Genomic DNA, 13592 nt, shown 5'->3' on the forward strand with positions numbered 1-13592 from the left:
CTGTGCTGTAGGTGTCTCTGTAACCTCAGGTAGTGTTTGAAATTGCAATTTTGTGATTTGCCTGGTTATTTCCACGACAAGTGGGACATATGTAAGCAAGCATGAAAACCCATGCTATCAAAGCGGAAAATGAGCACTCGCCTCAACGTATTACAGTGTTGCGACGTGGAAGAACAACTACAAGGCAGTGTTATTCAGTACTTACGATGTTTTTTTTTGGTGACGAAGACACTATTTTTTACTAGACCAGATGGGCACTTCAGCATCACATTATGATGCTGAAATTCAATGACTGACACTGATCTTCAGCTGCTCCGACACTTAATAGAAGTGATTTGGACATTTATTTTTAGTGATTTTACTTTTTCCAGTGTCGAGCCGAAACCCTACAACTTGCTCATGTATGTGCAATCTGCTCATTGACCTGTGTGGTTCAAGGGCATGCAGAGTTCTTTCCACAACATTCACAATGTCTCATGCTTAAGTAGTGGATCAATCTGAACTACATATTCGAGTTGTAGAATGTTACAGTTTAATCGTATACAAGAAGCCGTCATAACCCTTTTTATCGGCTGTTGCGATTGTTGTCGCGTCCACTTCCTTGTCCTCTTTCAACATTCTTAACAATGTACGAACGCCCTCGACAGCGGAGTCATCGGCATATATGTCCTTGGAAGGGTTTGGACGACAAGCAAAGCTCTCATCAGCAACCCGGCCTTTCCGCACGACATTGTCCATGATCTAACGACCAATTATGTGGTATGAGTGGTGGAAGAAATCAATTAAAGATTCATGAGATACTCACGATGACACCATGCTTCCGGACTAAGCGTTTCGCCTCGAGAAAGTAATTAGGGTAGCTTTGCTTGTCAGCGTCGATGAAAACCAAGTCAAATGGCTCCTCTGTTGGAAGCCCCCTAAGGCTTTCGTTGGCGTCTCCAACCACTACTCTGGCGTTTCGTATTCCTGCTTTAGCTAAATTCTCGCGGGCAACCTGTGTTCATGCCACCGGATCAGTTGATGCATGCGTGCAGAGGCATTTGTAGAAATACTGTACGACGTTACCTTGGCGTGGGCTTCTGATATCTCGAGCGTGATCAGTTCGCCGTCCTCTGGGAGCCCCTGGGCCATATGAATAGTCGAATATCTGGGGCGCCAGATAAAGCGAAGTGAATGATTAGCCCTGTTTCGGACGAGTGAAGGTGAGGGAAGCAAAACACTCACCCACCGAGTGTTCCCATTTCGAGCACTCTCTTGGCACCCATAGTAAGTACCACGAGTTTCAGGAATTTGCCCTGGGAGGCGGAAACTGCAATATCTGGAAGTCCATTCTCCGCGCTATGTTTCAAGGCATGCTCCAATCCCCCGTCCGGATGAAGCAAGAAGGAGTTGTGATATTCTTCCGATCTGGCGAAAGTCTCTAGGATTTCTTGAGGTATCTCGACAATTGTCGGCGCCATTGCTGAGCGCTGAGGTACAAATAGTTGGGTCGCCTACTTGCTGCTGCCAGCCATATCCTCGAAGTTTTATAGGAGATGTTGGGCGCTATGGTATCCAAATAATCCCAGGATGGGGAGCAGTCCTGGTCTGTTTTCAGCTTCTGTTACACACGATCATGACGGTCCGAGCTCCGAGTGACCGTGGGAGGGCGCAACGGTCTATTGGTTTTCGCTGTAAGGCACTTTCAAGGCTCCTGCCTTTGAAATCCGAGTTGTGAATGTTTTCAACGTGACGAGTATGTGACGTCATCTGCTTGCAAATATCGCAGTTCGTAGGATATTACAGTTTAATCGCATACATGAAGCCGTCGTAACCCTTCTCATTGGCTGTTGCGATTGTTGTCGCTTCCACTTCCTTGTCCTCTTTCAACATTCTCAACAGTGTACGAACGCCCTCGACACTGGAGTCATCGGGATATACGACCTTGGAGGGGTTTGGACGGCAAGAAAAGCTCTCATCAGCAACCCGACCTCTCTGCACGACATTGTCGATGATCTAACGACCCGTTTAAGCGGTATGAGTATTAATTAGTTAAGAATACGTGAGATACCCACGATGACGCCGCGCTTCCGGACCAGGCGTTTCGCTTCGAGAAAGTAATGAGGGTAGCTTTTCTTGTCAGCGTCTACGAAAATCAAGTCAAATGGCTCCTCTGTTGGAAGTCCCCTAAGGCTTTCGTTGGCGTCTCCAGTCACTACTCTGGCGTTGCGAATTCCCGCTTTAGCTAAATTCTCGCGGGCAACCTGTGTCCGCGCACCGGATCAGTTGTTGATAGATACGTGCGGAGGCATGTTTAGAAATGCTGTAGAACGTTACCTTGGCATGAGCTTCTGATATCTCGAGCGTGATCACTTCACCGTCCTCCGGGAGCCCCTGGGCCAAGCAAATAGTCGAATATCTGGGGTGACAGATAAACGATTAGTCCTGTTTCGGCCGAGTGGAAGTGGGGGAAGCAAAACACTCACCCACCAAGTGTTCCCACTTCGAGCACTCTCTTTGCACCCATAGTAAGTGCAACGAGTTTCAATAATTTGCCCTGGGAGCCTGAAACTGCAATAGGTGGAAGTCCATTCTCTGCGCTATGTTTCAAGGCCTGCTCCGATCCCCCGTCCTGATGGAGCAAGAAGGAGTTGTGGTATTCTTCCGATTTGGCGAAAGTCTCTAGGACTGCTTGTGGTATCTCGACAATTGTCGACGCCATTTCTGAGGTACGACTAGTTGGGTCGCGTACTTACTGCTGATAGCCATAACTTCGAAGTCTTATAGGATATGCTGGGCGCTACGGTATCTGAATATTGTGGCTCTACTGAGCCCATGTTACTGTTTAGCCGTGGGTTAGTCATGAATATCATTCCATCAACTGCGCATTGTTGGTGATTATACATACAGTCATTAATTCGCACTTATTCTAGCTATTTTCAGTACCAAGTGCGGGGCCAAATACTGTAACCTGAGTCATTCCTACTGGAGTGCAGTGGTTCGATGGCGTACAAGGCTTCTTTGCACAACAATCACACTGCCTCATGCTCAAGTAATGAATCAATCTGAACTACATATTCGAGTTGTAGGATACTACAGTTTGATTGCATACAAGAAGCCGTCGTAACCCTTCTCGTTGGCTGTTGCGATCGTTGTCGCTTCCACTTCCTTGTCCTCTTTCAACAACTTCAACAGTGTACGAACGCCGTCGACAGTGGAGTCGTTAGGATATACGCCGATGGCGGGAGGGCGCGCAAAGCTCCTATCAGCAACCCGGCCTTTCTGCACGACATTGTCGATGATCTAATAACAACCCGTTTAAGTGATATGAGCGTTAATCGGATAAGGACACGTGAGGTACCCACGATGACGCCATGCGTCCGGACTAAGCGTTTCGCTTCGAGGAAGTAGTTAGGGTAGCTTTGCTTGTCAGCGTCTACGAAAATCAAGTCGAATGGCTCCTCTGTTGGGAGACCCGCGAGGGTTTCGTTGGCGTTTCCAACCAGCACTCTGGCATTGCGGATTCCCGCTTTAGCTAAATTCTCGCGCGCAACCTATGTTTGTGTCACCGGATCAGTCGCTCGAGGGAGTCATTTATAGAGATACTGTAGTAGAACTTTATTACCTTGGCATTAACTTCCGATATCTCGAGTGTGATCAGTTCCCCGTCTTCTGGGAGCCCCTGACCTATCCAGATTGTCGAGTATCTGAGGGGTCGGAACCCATAGTTAGAGCTGTTCTGGCAGTGGGAAGTTAGTAAAAGTAAAAAACGCACCCTCCGAGTGTTCCCACTTCGAGCACTCTCTTCGCCCCGATAGCGAGCACCACGAGTTTCAAGAACTCGCCCTGGGAAGCTGGAACTGACATATGATGCATAAGTCCGTTCTCTCTAATGTGCTCCGACGCATACTCCAGTCCCTCGTCTGGACGGAGCAAGAAGGAATTGTGATATTCATCTGATCTAGCGAAAGTCTCTAGAACTTCTCGTGGGATCTCGGCAATGGTCGACGCCATTTCTTTGAGGTACGAGTGGTTGATTGGGTTACTTACTGTTGACGACCATGCGTTAGATGTCTTATAGGAGATGCTAGACGCTACGTATCCAATTTATCCAGATGAAATTTTGGGTCGAGTTCGAACGGTTGGCAGATTATCCAACCAAAGTCATACCTTGGATGGCTTTCAAGTTACCGAGCCGTTAGGCCATGCTAAATTTGGACGTACTTGCACTGATGGAATTCCCTCCATCACGCCCCTCTCGGTCTAGCCCCAGCACTGTACTTGAACAACCTTGACTTGTAAGTTGTCTGCTCCCTTGGCGTGAATAGTATCAGATAAAGTTCAGTTCTACAACGCGTGCTCCTAGCACTAGTGCTGTAATAACACAGCCGTCGTGGCGTTGCTATCTTGAACACGGTAAATATAGCAAAGTTGGCCGGCTGGCGAGGCCCATCGATGAACGTGGACATCATCGCCGTTCATGTACATGGTGTATTCTGTTGCCAACAAAACACGGGCGCAGTTGCTTCGGGGCGGATGCATTAAACCGTCCTCCAGGTACCAACAGCTTTAGAGTATTATTTTGGGCCACTGGTGACAGGTAATATGGGCACTGCTAACGGCTCCGGTGCCACAGGGCATCTGAATTAACGGCCTCGGGCTTGTGTCACCTCGTCGTGCCGGGGGGGCTATCAAACGCCGCTATCGGGAAAAGTGTGAATGCGCTGCATCGTCGTGATTCGTGATAGTTGTAGCCTGGAGGTGCCACACGCCGGGGCGCAAACCCAAAGTGCTTGGTATTACCTTGGTCGGAAAGTTGCTTTGCTTCGATTTTTATCTGCGCCGCGCGCGTCCGAATTACGCCTTCGTTTGTTGGTAATTGGGGAAAAGCGCGTCCCGACGAGTACGCAATGCGAGTGACCTGTGCCAGGGACCATACGGTGGCGCGCGACGGGGATCATAGAAGGTTGGTTTGGAACTGAGTATCTGTGGACGCGCTAGGACGCATGACATATTACGGTCTTTTTTCTCCCCCGAATCTTCCGACCACTACGGTACACTTGCTGGAAGCCGGGAGCTCAAAAAAGGGGATGGTCTAACGTTCTGAATAGACTTTTCAGTGAAGCCAATGAAGACTAGCCTCAATGCGCAGCCTTGGCGTAAGATGGCCGCGTTCCTTGACTGACATTCCATCACCCATGAGACGGAGCAGAGCCAACATGAGCATTAAGGACTGTAGAATAGGTCTAGCGTCTCAAAAGGCGTGAATTACACGTCACGCTCAGAGGCGCGGCGCGCAGCAGCGACAACTTCAGCAAAAATCACACCCTTTCTTACCTCCGCATCCTTCGTATCCTTCGTCCTTCGTTTTTGGTGGTACTCAAGCTCACCTGCAGCTTTTTCCTCTTTTGCTTTCTGCAATGCCTCGCCATCGTGCTGCCCAGACACCTGTCGAAGACACCAGTCCAATGCACTCTCGACGCGTCCTTTCAGGGCATGTGCTTCTTCTGTCTGGTGAAATGCCATGTAGTTCCGGAAACCGAGCCATAGATAGAGAACCAGGGTCTTGTGCATGTCCTCGAGGACCCGTAGCGCATTTGTGAGTTCCTGAGGAGCAGGAACAACACCCTTGCTCATCCGCTTCTCGACACCTTCAAGCGTTTTCATCAATGGTGCAACGGCGAGAACGGCGTCGAGGTCAACTTGAACTTCACGTTTGTACAGGCGGGTGATTTGTGTGAGAATATCTCGCGCGCTTGGATCTCGCCAACTCGTTGGACAGTTCTTTAGCATGAGTTTATCGGCTAGAAGCATGTCCCGGGCGCGTAAATCTATGAACTTGACCATATCTTCTAGTTTACTAGGAAGAGCGGCCCTGAATGGCGGACGGACTTTAGAGACATACGACGGGACCTCGAAGAGTGCCTGGATAGATGACTCGGGATGAAGAATTTGGGCAATGTCTTCCATCCAGCTTTCTGTGGGGTCGATAATGGCATATATTAGTGCCTCCGGAGGAGAGGAAAGTGCCGATTTGAGGCGCGGGAGATCCTCCGGATGTAGTGTGGTCACGAAACCACCCGGGTCACCATGTAGACCATAACGCCCAGCTCGGCCGGCTATTTGTTTGATTTGTGACACAGATAACGAGCGTTCAACGTAGCCGTCGAATTTGTTCAAAACCTCGAAGACCACGCGCTTGATCTTCCTTGAGAAGAAGTGAGGCGCGCGGCAGCGAGGAGAGGATGTTAGCGTCACTTACAAATTCAATCCCATTCCAATGGCATCGCTAGCTACAATGACATCGTAGCCACTTTTGGGATCATTGAAAAGTGCGGCTTGCTCAGACCGAATTTCAGGGGGGAGTTTGCCATAAGCGACAGCGCACAGTAGTCCGGTACTTTCCTCCACCCGCTTTTTCAGCGCGAAGATATTGTTGCGAGAAAAGGTGACGAGACAATCACCCTTCTGAATGCGCGACAGGTCACCACGAAGTGACTCGCTTTGAACGACCAACGGCGTGAGCCGTTCGTATCGATTAACGACGAGTTCATCGCCCGTGTGCTTCAATATTTGTTCAACGACAGGTACGGCGGCTTCCTCGCCACAAAGGTGCAATTCGCGCGCAGCGATGCCCAGTACGGCCATCGTCCATGCCGATCCTCGCGCAGGATCTGCGATCATCTGTATTTCGTCCACGACAGCCACGTCTAGTTGCGTATCCAACGCCGCCATCTCCACTGTACAACTAAGCAACGACGCCGAATCCGACACGACCCTGAATTCCTCGCCCGTGCGGAGATTGCATTGTCTGATATATTTGGTGTTCCCCTGCTTCCGTAGCGTAGGCCTAGCACCGGTCTCCTGGACGATGTCCGAATTGATAGAGGTGTCGGGTTCAGCCTCCTCTTCTGGAGACATACCCAGTGGGACTATTTGTCCCTTGTTCAGCCGCTCCCAGATTTCATGTGCGAGTAGACGTAGTGGGCCTGCGTACAGACCTGACTGTGCAGCTGCGAGTGCGCGCAGAGCCATATGTGTTTTTCCGCTGTTGGTAGGGCCCACATGCATGATAATCTTCCGTCGCATGGAACGCGCAACGGGGAAGAGGTCAGCGGGAAAGGAGAGATCGGCAATCCTGTATAGCCGGGAGATAATGTTCAGTGTGGACATGGGTACGCGTCCCCGGAGAGCAGCTTGCGTAGCTGGGTGGGATACCCATGCGAAGAAGAGTTGGGTGATGACCTGATCGACACGCTGTCCCGAGGATGTCTCTGCAGGTGTTAAAATGAAGCTGCCAAAGTCCAAATCTGCAAGGCGTTTCTCATCCGAAAGCATCCCGTCGTGGATATCATCTAGGAAAGATCCAAGCAATTCTTCGATGTCTGCCCTTGGAATTCCGAATGAGAACATGCGGCGGTGGACGTGTGGAAGGAGGGCCCATTGATCGACTTTGGTCTCGATGGTCAGGATGGCATCATTGGCATCGCTGACGGCGACGTCGTCCAATTCGTGTGGTTTCTTTCCTATGAAAGTCGTCTTTCGTGGTCGAGAAAAGTCGGCTCGAGAACGCTGGCGGGTCTCGCAAGGGCCGATCTTCTTTCGAGGAGGGCTGGAGCGGAACCGTCGAAAGTACGCCTGGTTAGCCTCCAACCAGCTCCCGGTCGATGACGACAAGACTGCACGAGACAACGAAAGACGACATCGAGAAAAAAACATGTGGTCTGACTACAAACTCTAATTACGGGTGATCCGACACAAGTGTTTGGTTTTGTTGCAAGTCCACCATGGCAGCGAGCATCACCCCAAGTCGACTGGCCGCACTGGTCAAAACTCGCTGTCAAATATTCCAGACGGCGTACAACCCGACGTCTGCACGAACAGGTGCAAAATACCTCCGTGCTCGTCTACGCGGACCATCAATGGTCAAGTACTACCCGCCAGTGGCCAACATCGCTGAACTGGCCAGGACATACAAGAACGCTGGTGTGGTGGACTTTGCGGAGGCACAGAGATTGAAAGACGTCGAAGATAAGAAACGGAGAGGCAAAGGTGCACCGGCCAAAGCCAAGGACAAAGGTATGCGCTTTCCCTTGCAAAATAACTGCCAGTTGACGTCGAATGCAGGACAAAGTCGCAGAACGGCTAGGAGACGGTAGAGGAGGCGGGTTTCTTGTCTACATATATCCTACAGTATACTTCGTGTTGTCAATCCGTCTCCATCACAGCCAGAGTGTTGTCTGGAGGCCCGGTGAAATTTCCCATCTCAGCCAGCGTGTTTGCAAACAAGTCATTGAACTCCTGAAGGAGACCTTCTCGTTCCAACTGCAACTCATAGTCCTCGCCATTTGGAGTCGATCCCGCCAACCACTCCTCTAAGCCAGCTGTGCCAGTCAGGAGCAAGCTTCGCAACCTCGTCCTTTCTGTTTGACTTGCTGGCGTGGATTGGATGGTTGTGTTTCCAAATTGCATCAGGTCGACAGGGACAATGAGGTCGACACCTTCACCCTTGGTTGGATCCCAAATCTGAGAACGGAGCACGGCTACCCATGCCTGGTCGAGGTCATCCATGAAATCCAGCAACTGCCGGAAGTCAGCCATGTCAGGGGGATAACCCGTCACCGAGTTCATGATATCGCCAGTCAGTCGAAGTAAGAACGTTGTCCGTAGAGGCGTTGAAGGGTCGACGGGTGGTATTCGTAGAATGAATGCCAGCAAGGTTTGCATGGCATTGAGATAGGAGGACAGTGTGGGCAGCGTCGTCATTGAAGGCTCCGAGCTTTGGTTGCTGTCAGACTGCTGTCCGCTTCAGATGCAATGACGAGCTCACCGTTTCTTGAACGAACTGGTGATGTCCAGGAAAGTGTCCTCAACATATTGAACGGCCTTGCGCTCCTGTGTTTTCGAAAGTGGAGTGGTGACATTCATTGAGGGGGTGTATATGCCGGGCGCTATCACCAGTCACTAACGTTCCAACCAACTACGTCACACCATCAGGCCGCCATTACTACCTGGCATCTCAAATCCGACACTCTCAAGCAAGGGCCCTGGGCCACCAAAGCAGCCCCTCGACCTTACGTGCGACGACATTCTCTACTGGCTTTCTTATCTCTCGGCTGACACGCTGTGCCCGACACGGATCTAGATACCATCGTACGGTCGAACTACTGCGATTCCGATACTGGCATCATCCCGGTATCTACCTGTCCCCTGGATGCTGTGATCTGGATAGCTCTTCAAGGGGAACGTGCATGACGTCTGTCAACCGCTGTCGGCGATGAGGCTTCTATCAAATTGTAGGTCGAATTTCCGATGGAGGACTTCCGAGGCTGTGGCCTGGACAACCATATTAATGAAGAACTTGAAGTGTGGATACTATCGGTTAGACCAACGTGTCCGATGCTGGCGGCGTTCCGAGGGTACCAGTAGCAAGCACAGAACGTGCTTTTTGCTCGACTCGGAGCTGTCTCACACTGAATATCCTTGTCCCCGAGTTACTGAATTCAATCAGATTCCGCTCAGCCGTTTGAAATCGGTGGCGTACTGCAATCGCGCAACCTTGGTTGCTTCAGTCGTGCGCAATCCGAGCTCAGGTAGGGTGAACATCCCGAAAGGTTGCTCACATTTATGCGGAATGGCTGGACTTGTAAGGCTTTGGCTAGTGATTATTTGCTGTCGCTCGTGTAGGGACTATTCTCTTGTTTTGGCTTTTCATTTGTGTTTTGCCCACGACGATGTTTGCTATTAGAAGGGTGGCTTCGGGGCGTGTAACGAGGCTGTCAGCCAAGTCGAGTCCATATCATACTGCGGTCACACTCTACGACGCACAGGACACCCCGGGGCCATCCACGTGGCGTCGTCAGACTTGCCGTGCCAAACGGGAAAATGTAGAGCTCAATGACCAAGAAGGTTCAGATGATGCGCTCCCAGCAGCAGCCAAAAAGAAGGCGAAGGTCGTGAAGACAGCAACATCAGTAGCAACGACAGAGACGAAGTCCAGGTCACCCAAGAAACCAAAAGTGATATGCCAGGGTTTAGACATACCTCATCTGGCCCTGGAGTGATGGAAAGAGGCATAGGATGCAATCAAGGAAATGTGCTCAAGGATAACTACTCCAGTGGATATGATGGGTTGTGACCAGGCACAATCATCAGTAAATCACTTTTGCTGGCCAGAGCTGTCCAGAGCTGTCCAGCACTGGACAGATTCCCTAGGACTACCAGCTCACAAAGTGGTCTACTGATGATGGAAAGAACAAGACCCAAAGGTATGTCCATTCATCACATCCTGGCTTTCCAGTGACTGCATGAATGATGTCCTACTTACTTCAAAAGTAGAACAGGTGCTTCACTACACTCATTTCTCTGATGCTTTCATCACAAACAAAGGATGAGGTCACAGATGCTGCAGTGGCCAAACTACATATTGGAGTAGGTGGCTCACTTTCTGTAGACACTGTCATAGCTGTAGAGGAGGCTACCGATGTGAGTCAAAGTGTGGTTCAGTGGTGAAAACCAACCAAAACCAACACAAAAGACAAAAGGAGCAAGTGGTGGTGTGCCTATGTGGTACCTAGATGGTAGAACCTGTTCTTTGGGAGGGTTTTTGTGAGCTACAACACTCAAAGACAAGTGTGGAGGGTTGGGGGTGCTCCTGATGAAGAAGAAGCAGGAATGCAAGAGAATGCGATAGGGTAGACTGCTGTCAGCCTACAGAAGGATGGATGACAACTTAATTCAATGTCCTAAGCTGCACTGAGCTCAGGGAGGGCTTGGAGCAAAGTATATTGATGATAGACAAGGATAAGTGAAGTAGATGATAGTTAGACCCTTAATAAAGTCTCAACTATCAAAGCTGCTGAATGAATTACTGAGTGATGATAAAATGTGAGCAAGAGGGGCTCTCTGACATCTTCTTTTGTTTTGCTATCTAAGTACAGTGATTTATATACAGTACAGGGGTGTTGCCCTTGGAAAACAAGGTGCAAACACTTGGTAAGTGATTGGTAACTGATGAGTAAGGAATGTAAGCAATGGGTAATCATCTTGGAAAGCATTGGTAAGCTTTGGTAAGGATTAGCAAGCCAAAAAGCAAAGAATCAGTAAGCAAAGTCAAAAGATTGGTAAGTATTGGCAACAGGTGAGTCAAAGACAGTCAGAACGTCAAAGTATGAGTCAAGTGATGTCAGGAACTGAGAAAGCACACTGGAATCACATTAGGGGGAGGCTGCACACATGTCACATCTCAAAGAGATTGCTTCTAGGCCAAGGTGGGATGACAGAGAGGCAGTGCTGATCTGATGCTGATATAGTACATCCAAAAGTGGACAGGGTGAGTCAGATGTCAACAGGGGTCAAGCCTTGGGGGTCTGTGGGGTGAAAGGAGCATAGGGGATCACAACTTTCCCCCCCAAACCATCCTCTCAGTGAAGCAAATAAAAACTTCATGAACAAGGCCCTGTTGGAAGAGAGGATGAATGGGGAGTGTCTTCTGCTGTATCTTGCAACAAGGAGGCAAGATGTGCATCATACTCATCATGGATGCAATCAGGGAGAGTGGGGAACAGTAGATTACACTGTAGCTGTTGCAATCTTGGAAGAATGATGGATGAGACTGGTATGAAGACATTGCAGGGAGCAGGGAGGAAGGATCCATATGCTTCTTGGACTGGAGAGACTGAAATGACCACATAAGACCTTTCCAAGTGAATGACAGACCTGAGGTGACCAAAGAATGTCCTCCTAGAGGTCATACTGACAAAAAGGACACACTGTCCAAGCTGGATGGGCTGAGAGGGCACAGATGAGGGTGGGATGTACCAGGATGCTTCAGGACAGAAGCTGGTAGGAACTCCTGGTAGATATATGTAGCCATGGTCCCTAGCAAAGGGGACAAGTGAAATGATTGATGTAGAGGCAGCCATATCAGAAGAATTTAGTGAAATGAGCATCTTTTGGAGGGAGTGCTGTAGAAACATGTGGAGTGTGCAAATCCTTTCCAATTTTGGAAGGTAAGATCATGTGGCTGAGCACTACAAGCAAGTGTGGGAACAGTCTTGGTATCTGCAGAAATGGTGGAGATATGTCAAAAACCAGAATGCCATACATGGGTGCTTAAGAATTTTAGCCAGCACTTAACTTGCTCCCTTTCTTTTTCTCTGGCACTGATGACTTGTTCTTGTGCGAGGGATGACTGCCAACATTCCTGGCTGTCCTTCTTCACATGAGGGCTATGGTCTTCATCTCCATTCATCCTGTATCCATGTCCACCTCACCAAACACCTTTGGTGTGTGACAACACATGGAAGACAGAAATACCAAACTTCAACCTGGAGAGTATTCCATCATCAAGGAGTTTCCACTTTTGACAACTATGCTCCAATTGACAACTAATGTCATATAAGAGGCCAACAGTCATCTTGGCAGGGAGATGGTCAAAGAGATGTTTCACCAGCACTAGGGCATAGTGCTGGTTTTCCCTTGTTAATGTCATATTAACCAACCAGAGAACATGATCATGATGACACAACAAAGCCATAAGCCCTGTATCTGCAAAAAATTGTGTGCTGGCCTTTTGCCTCTTCTCATCTGCTGCATGGAAAGAATCTCCACACCCATCCAACACAGAGGCAGGTGTTGGAACATAAAGTGCCCCTGTGGTACTTGACCACTGTGCGATGTTTTGGCTGATTACATAAGCTGAAATAGCGCACCTACTTGTAGTATTTTCTACTAGTATTCCCTCAGTAGTTTGTTCACTACTGAGGGTAAGTCTATTTATATTACAAGTATTCTACTATACTGACATCCTGTAGTAGCCTACAGGTACATTAATACACTCAGTAGTTTGTTCACTACTGAGGTAGCCTACAGATATTTCAACAAGAATGGGCTTCAGAAAGCAATAACCAGGGTCCACAATGCCCAACTTGACTCTGGACATATCCTTCAAAGCTTTCCTCCAAGCCAATGCAAACAGACTGTGGGGCTTGGGGATTTCTGGAAGATCAGACTCTTTCCACCTCACTGAGTCCCCACCACCTGATTGTTTGGGGTGCAAAGCTACAAGTTGGTCAGGAACAAGCAGAAAGAAAATTAGGGTGCATACCTCTGGAGGGGCCTGCAGCCACTTGTTCCCTGGCAGCCCTTGTCTGCTTTTTCATTGATTACTTCCTGGTGCTTGAAGATGGGTTTGACAAGGATGTGGCAAATGATTCTTGCAGGGGCTCTGGTTGCTCCACAAATGTACCCTCATAGTCCCTGTGAGCATGAATGTGGCACAGGAGACTGCCAGGACCACAGTAGATTGATGGGAATGGCTTAGCTACCCCCTTTTCTGAATACATAGCTTTCACTATGTCTTCAGGGCATGTCAATTCCACAGGCTCCTTGATATTCATATCAGGGGAGATGTATGCCTTGGTATGCATGAGCCAGACTGGCACCCCAATGAAATACAGTGCTTCGCAAGTGGCAGTATCCTTTGTGAAGCACCCCATCCAGGTGGGGTTTGCACATACAGGTTTTGAGCAGGGAGATGAAAGAAGCAGGTAGAGGATCTCAATGTATTTGAGCAAAGCATAAATGTCAAGCAGCTTGTGCTGAAGCTGGGC

The 13592-nt window shown here is 49.2% G+C and overlaps 10 protein-coding genes across 10 annotated transcripts; 3 read left to right on the plus strand and 7 right to left on the minus strand.

Moving 5' to 3' along the window:
* Positions 1–525: 525 nt before the first annotated feature.
* On the minus strand, positions 526–1460 carry F5J12DRAFT_718984 (O-methyltransferase-domain-containing protein; the record flags this gene model as incomplete). Its single annotated transcript, XM_051741143.1, has 4 exons — positions 526–741; positions 806–994; positions 1066–1147; positions 1225–1460. The coding sequence occupies 4 exons, from the start codon at positions 1458–1460 to the stop codon at positions 526–528; spliced, it is 723 nt and encodes a 240-aa protein (XP_051601142.1).
* Positions 1461–1602: 142 nt separating this feature from the next.
* On the minus strand, positions 1603–3021 carry F5J12DRAFT_42407 (O-methyltransferase-domain-containing protein). The gene is made up of 5 exons (XM_051739361.1): positions 2466–3021; positions 2317–2398; positions 2055–2243; positions 1799–1995; positions 1603–1749 (listed from the first exon to the last, which is right to left on the minus strand). Exons 1-5 carry the CDS (start codon positions 2699–2701, stop codon positions 1746–1748), a joined length of 708 nt encoding a protein of 235 aa, XP_051601143.1. The 5' UTR covers positions 2702–3021; the 3' UTR covers positions 1603–1745.
* A 22-nt stretch (positions 3022–3043) lies between these two features.
* Positions 3044–4399, minus strand: F5J12DRAFT_42510 (O-methyltransferase-domain-containing protein). The gene is made up of 6 exons (XM_051739364.1): positions 4204–4399; positions 4078–4149; positions 3755–4024; positions 3605–3686; positions 3345–3533; positions 3044–3282 (listed from the first exon to the last, which is right to left on the minus strand). The coding sequence occupies exons 3-6, from the start codon at positions 3991–3993 to the stop codon at positions 3073–3075; spliced, it is 720 nt and encodes a 239-aa protein (XP_051601144.1). The 5' UTR covers positions 3994–4024; positions 4078–4149; positions 4204–4399; the 3' UTR covers positions 3044–3072.
* Positions 4400–5247: 848 nt separating this feature from the next.
* On the minus strand, positions 5248–7068 carry F5J12DRAFT_719033 (P-loop containing nucleoside triphosphate hydrolase protein; the record flags this gene model as incomplete). Its single annotated transcript, XM_051741146.1, has 2 exons — positions 5248–6187; positions 6242–7068. The coding sequence occupies 2 exons, from the start codon at positions 7066–7068 to the stop codon at positions 5248–5250; spliced, it is 1767 nt and encodes a 588-aa protein (XP_051601145.1).
* Positions 7069–7766: 698 nt separating this feature from the next.
* F5J12DRAFT_891655 (mitochondrial ribosomal subunit S27-domain-containing protein) lies at positions 7767–8138 on the plus strand (the record flags this gene model as incomplete). The annotated part of the gene is made up of 2 exons (XM_051747510.1): positions 7767–8058; positions 8107–8138. The coding sequence occupies 2 exons, from the start codon at positions 7767–7769 to the stop codon at positions 8136–8138; spliced, it is 324 nt and encodes a 107-aa protein (XP_051601146.1).
* On the minus strand, positions 8037–8946 carry F5J12DRAFT_824189 (uncharacterized protein). The gene is made up of 2 exons (XM_051745431.1): positions 8810–8946; positions 8037–8758 (listed from the first exon to the last, which is right to left on the minus strand). Exons 1-2 carry the CDS (start codon positions 8905–8907, stop codon positions 8188–8190), a joined length of 669 nt encoding a protein of 222 aa, XP_051601147.1. The 5' UTR covers positions 8908–8946; the 3' UTR covers positions 8037–8187.
* Positions 8947–9381: 435 nt separating this feature from the next.
* F5J12DRAFT_42492 (uncharacterized protein) lies at positions 9382–10333 on the plus strand. The gene is made up of 2 exons (XM_051739363.1): positions 9382–10247; positions 10318–10333. The coding sequence occupies exon 1, from the start codon at positions 9714–9716 to the stop codon at positions 10041–10043; it is 330 nt and encodes a 109-aa protein (XP_051601148.1). The 5' UTR covers positions 9382–9713; the 3' UTR covers positions 10044–10247; positions 10318–10333.
* On the plus strand, positions 10059–10458 carry F5J12DRAFT_706886 (uncharacterized protein; the record flags this gene model as incomplete). Its single annotated transcript, XM_051740578.1, has 2 exons — positions 10059–10133; positions 10318–10458. Coding segments are annotated over 2 exons (216 nt in total), but the record flags the coding sequence as incomplete, so codon positions are not given.
* Positions 10459–12250: 1792 nt separating this feature from the next.
* F5J12DRAFT_905079 (uncharacterized protein) lies at positions 12251–13142 on the minus strand (the record flags this gene model as incomplete). Its single annotated transcript, XM_051748616.1, has 2 exons — positions 12251–12633; positions 13088–13142. The coding sequence occupies 2 exons, from the start codon at positions 13140–13142 to the stop codon at positions 12251–12253; spliced, it is 438 nt and encodes a 145-aa protein (XP_051601150.1).
* A 141-nt stretch (positions 13143–13283) lies between these two features.
* F5J12DRAFT_685883 (uncharacterized protein) lies at positions 13284–13592 on the minus strand (the record flags this gene model as incomplete). The annotated part of the gene is made up of 1 exon (XM_051740309.1): positions 13284–13592. A coding segment is annotated over one exon (309 nt), but the record flags the coding sequence as incomplete, so codon positions are not given.

The sequence above is a fragment of the Pisolithus orientalis genome (assembly GCF_024613125.1).
Source record: "Pisolithus orientalis strain OTSU chromosome Unknown F5J12scaffold_10, whole genome shotgun sequence".
Lineage (NCBI taxonomy): Eukaryota > Fungi > Basidiomycota > Agaricomycetes > Boletales > Pisolithaceae > Pisolithus > Pisolithus orientalis.

Excerpts from the sequence above, each read along its gene's own strand:
- F5J12DRAFT_42407 (XM_051739361.1), bottom strand. The coding sequence starts at position 2,701 with ATGGCGTCGACAATTGTCGAGATACCACAAGCAGTCCTAGAGACTTTC. Across the intron at positions 2,399-2,465 it reads GAAGTGGGAACACTTGGTGG|ATATTCGACTATTTGCTTGG; the intron begins GTGAGTGTTTTG and ends CTGTCACCCCAG. Across the intron at positions 2,244-2,316 it reads TATCAGAAGCTCATGCCAAG|GTTGCCCGCGAGAATTTAGC; the intron begins GTAACGTTCTAC and ends GCGCGGACACAG.
- F5J12DRAFT_824189 (XM_051745431.1), bottom strand. The coding sequence starts at position 8,907 with ATGAATGTCACCACTCCACTTTCGAAAACACAGGAGCGCAAGGCCGTT. Across the intron at positions 8,759-8,809 it reads ACCAGTTCGTTCAAGAAACG|CTCGGAGCCTTCAATGACGA; the intron begins GTGAGCTCGTCA and ends CAGCAACCAAAG.
- F5J12DRAFT_42492 (XM_051739363.1), top strand. The coding sequence starts at position 9,714 with ATGTTTGCTATTAGAAGGGTGGCTTCGGGGCGTGTAACGAGGCTGTCA.
- F5J12DRAFT_42510 (XM_051739364.1), bottom strand. The coding sequence starts at position 3,993 with ATGGCGTCGACCATTGCCGAGATCCCACGAGAAGTTCTAGAGACTTTC. Across the intron at positions 3,687-3,754 it reads GAAGTGGGAACACTCGGAGG|ATACTCGACAATCTGGATAG; the intron begins GTGCGTTTTTTA and ends CCGACCCCTCAG. Across the intron at positions 3,534-3,604 it reads TATCGGAAGTTAATGCCAAG|GTTGCGCGCGAGAATTTAGC; the intron begins GTAATAAAGTTC and ends ACACAAACATAG.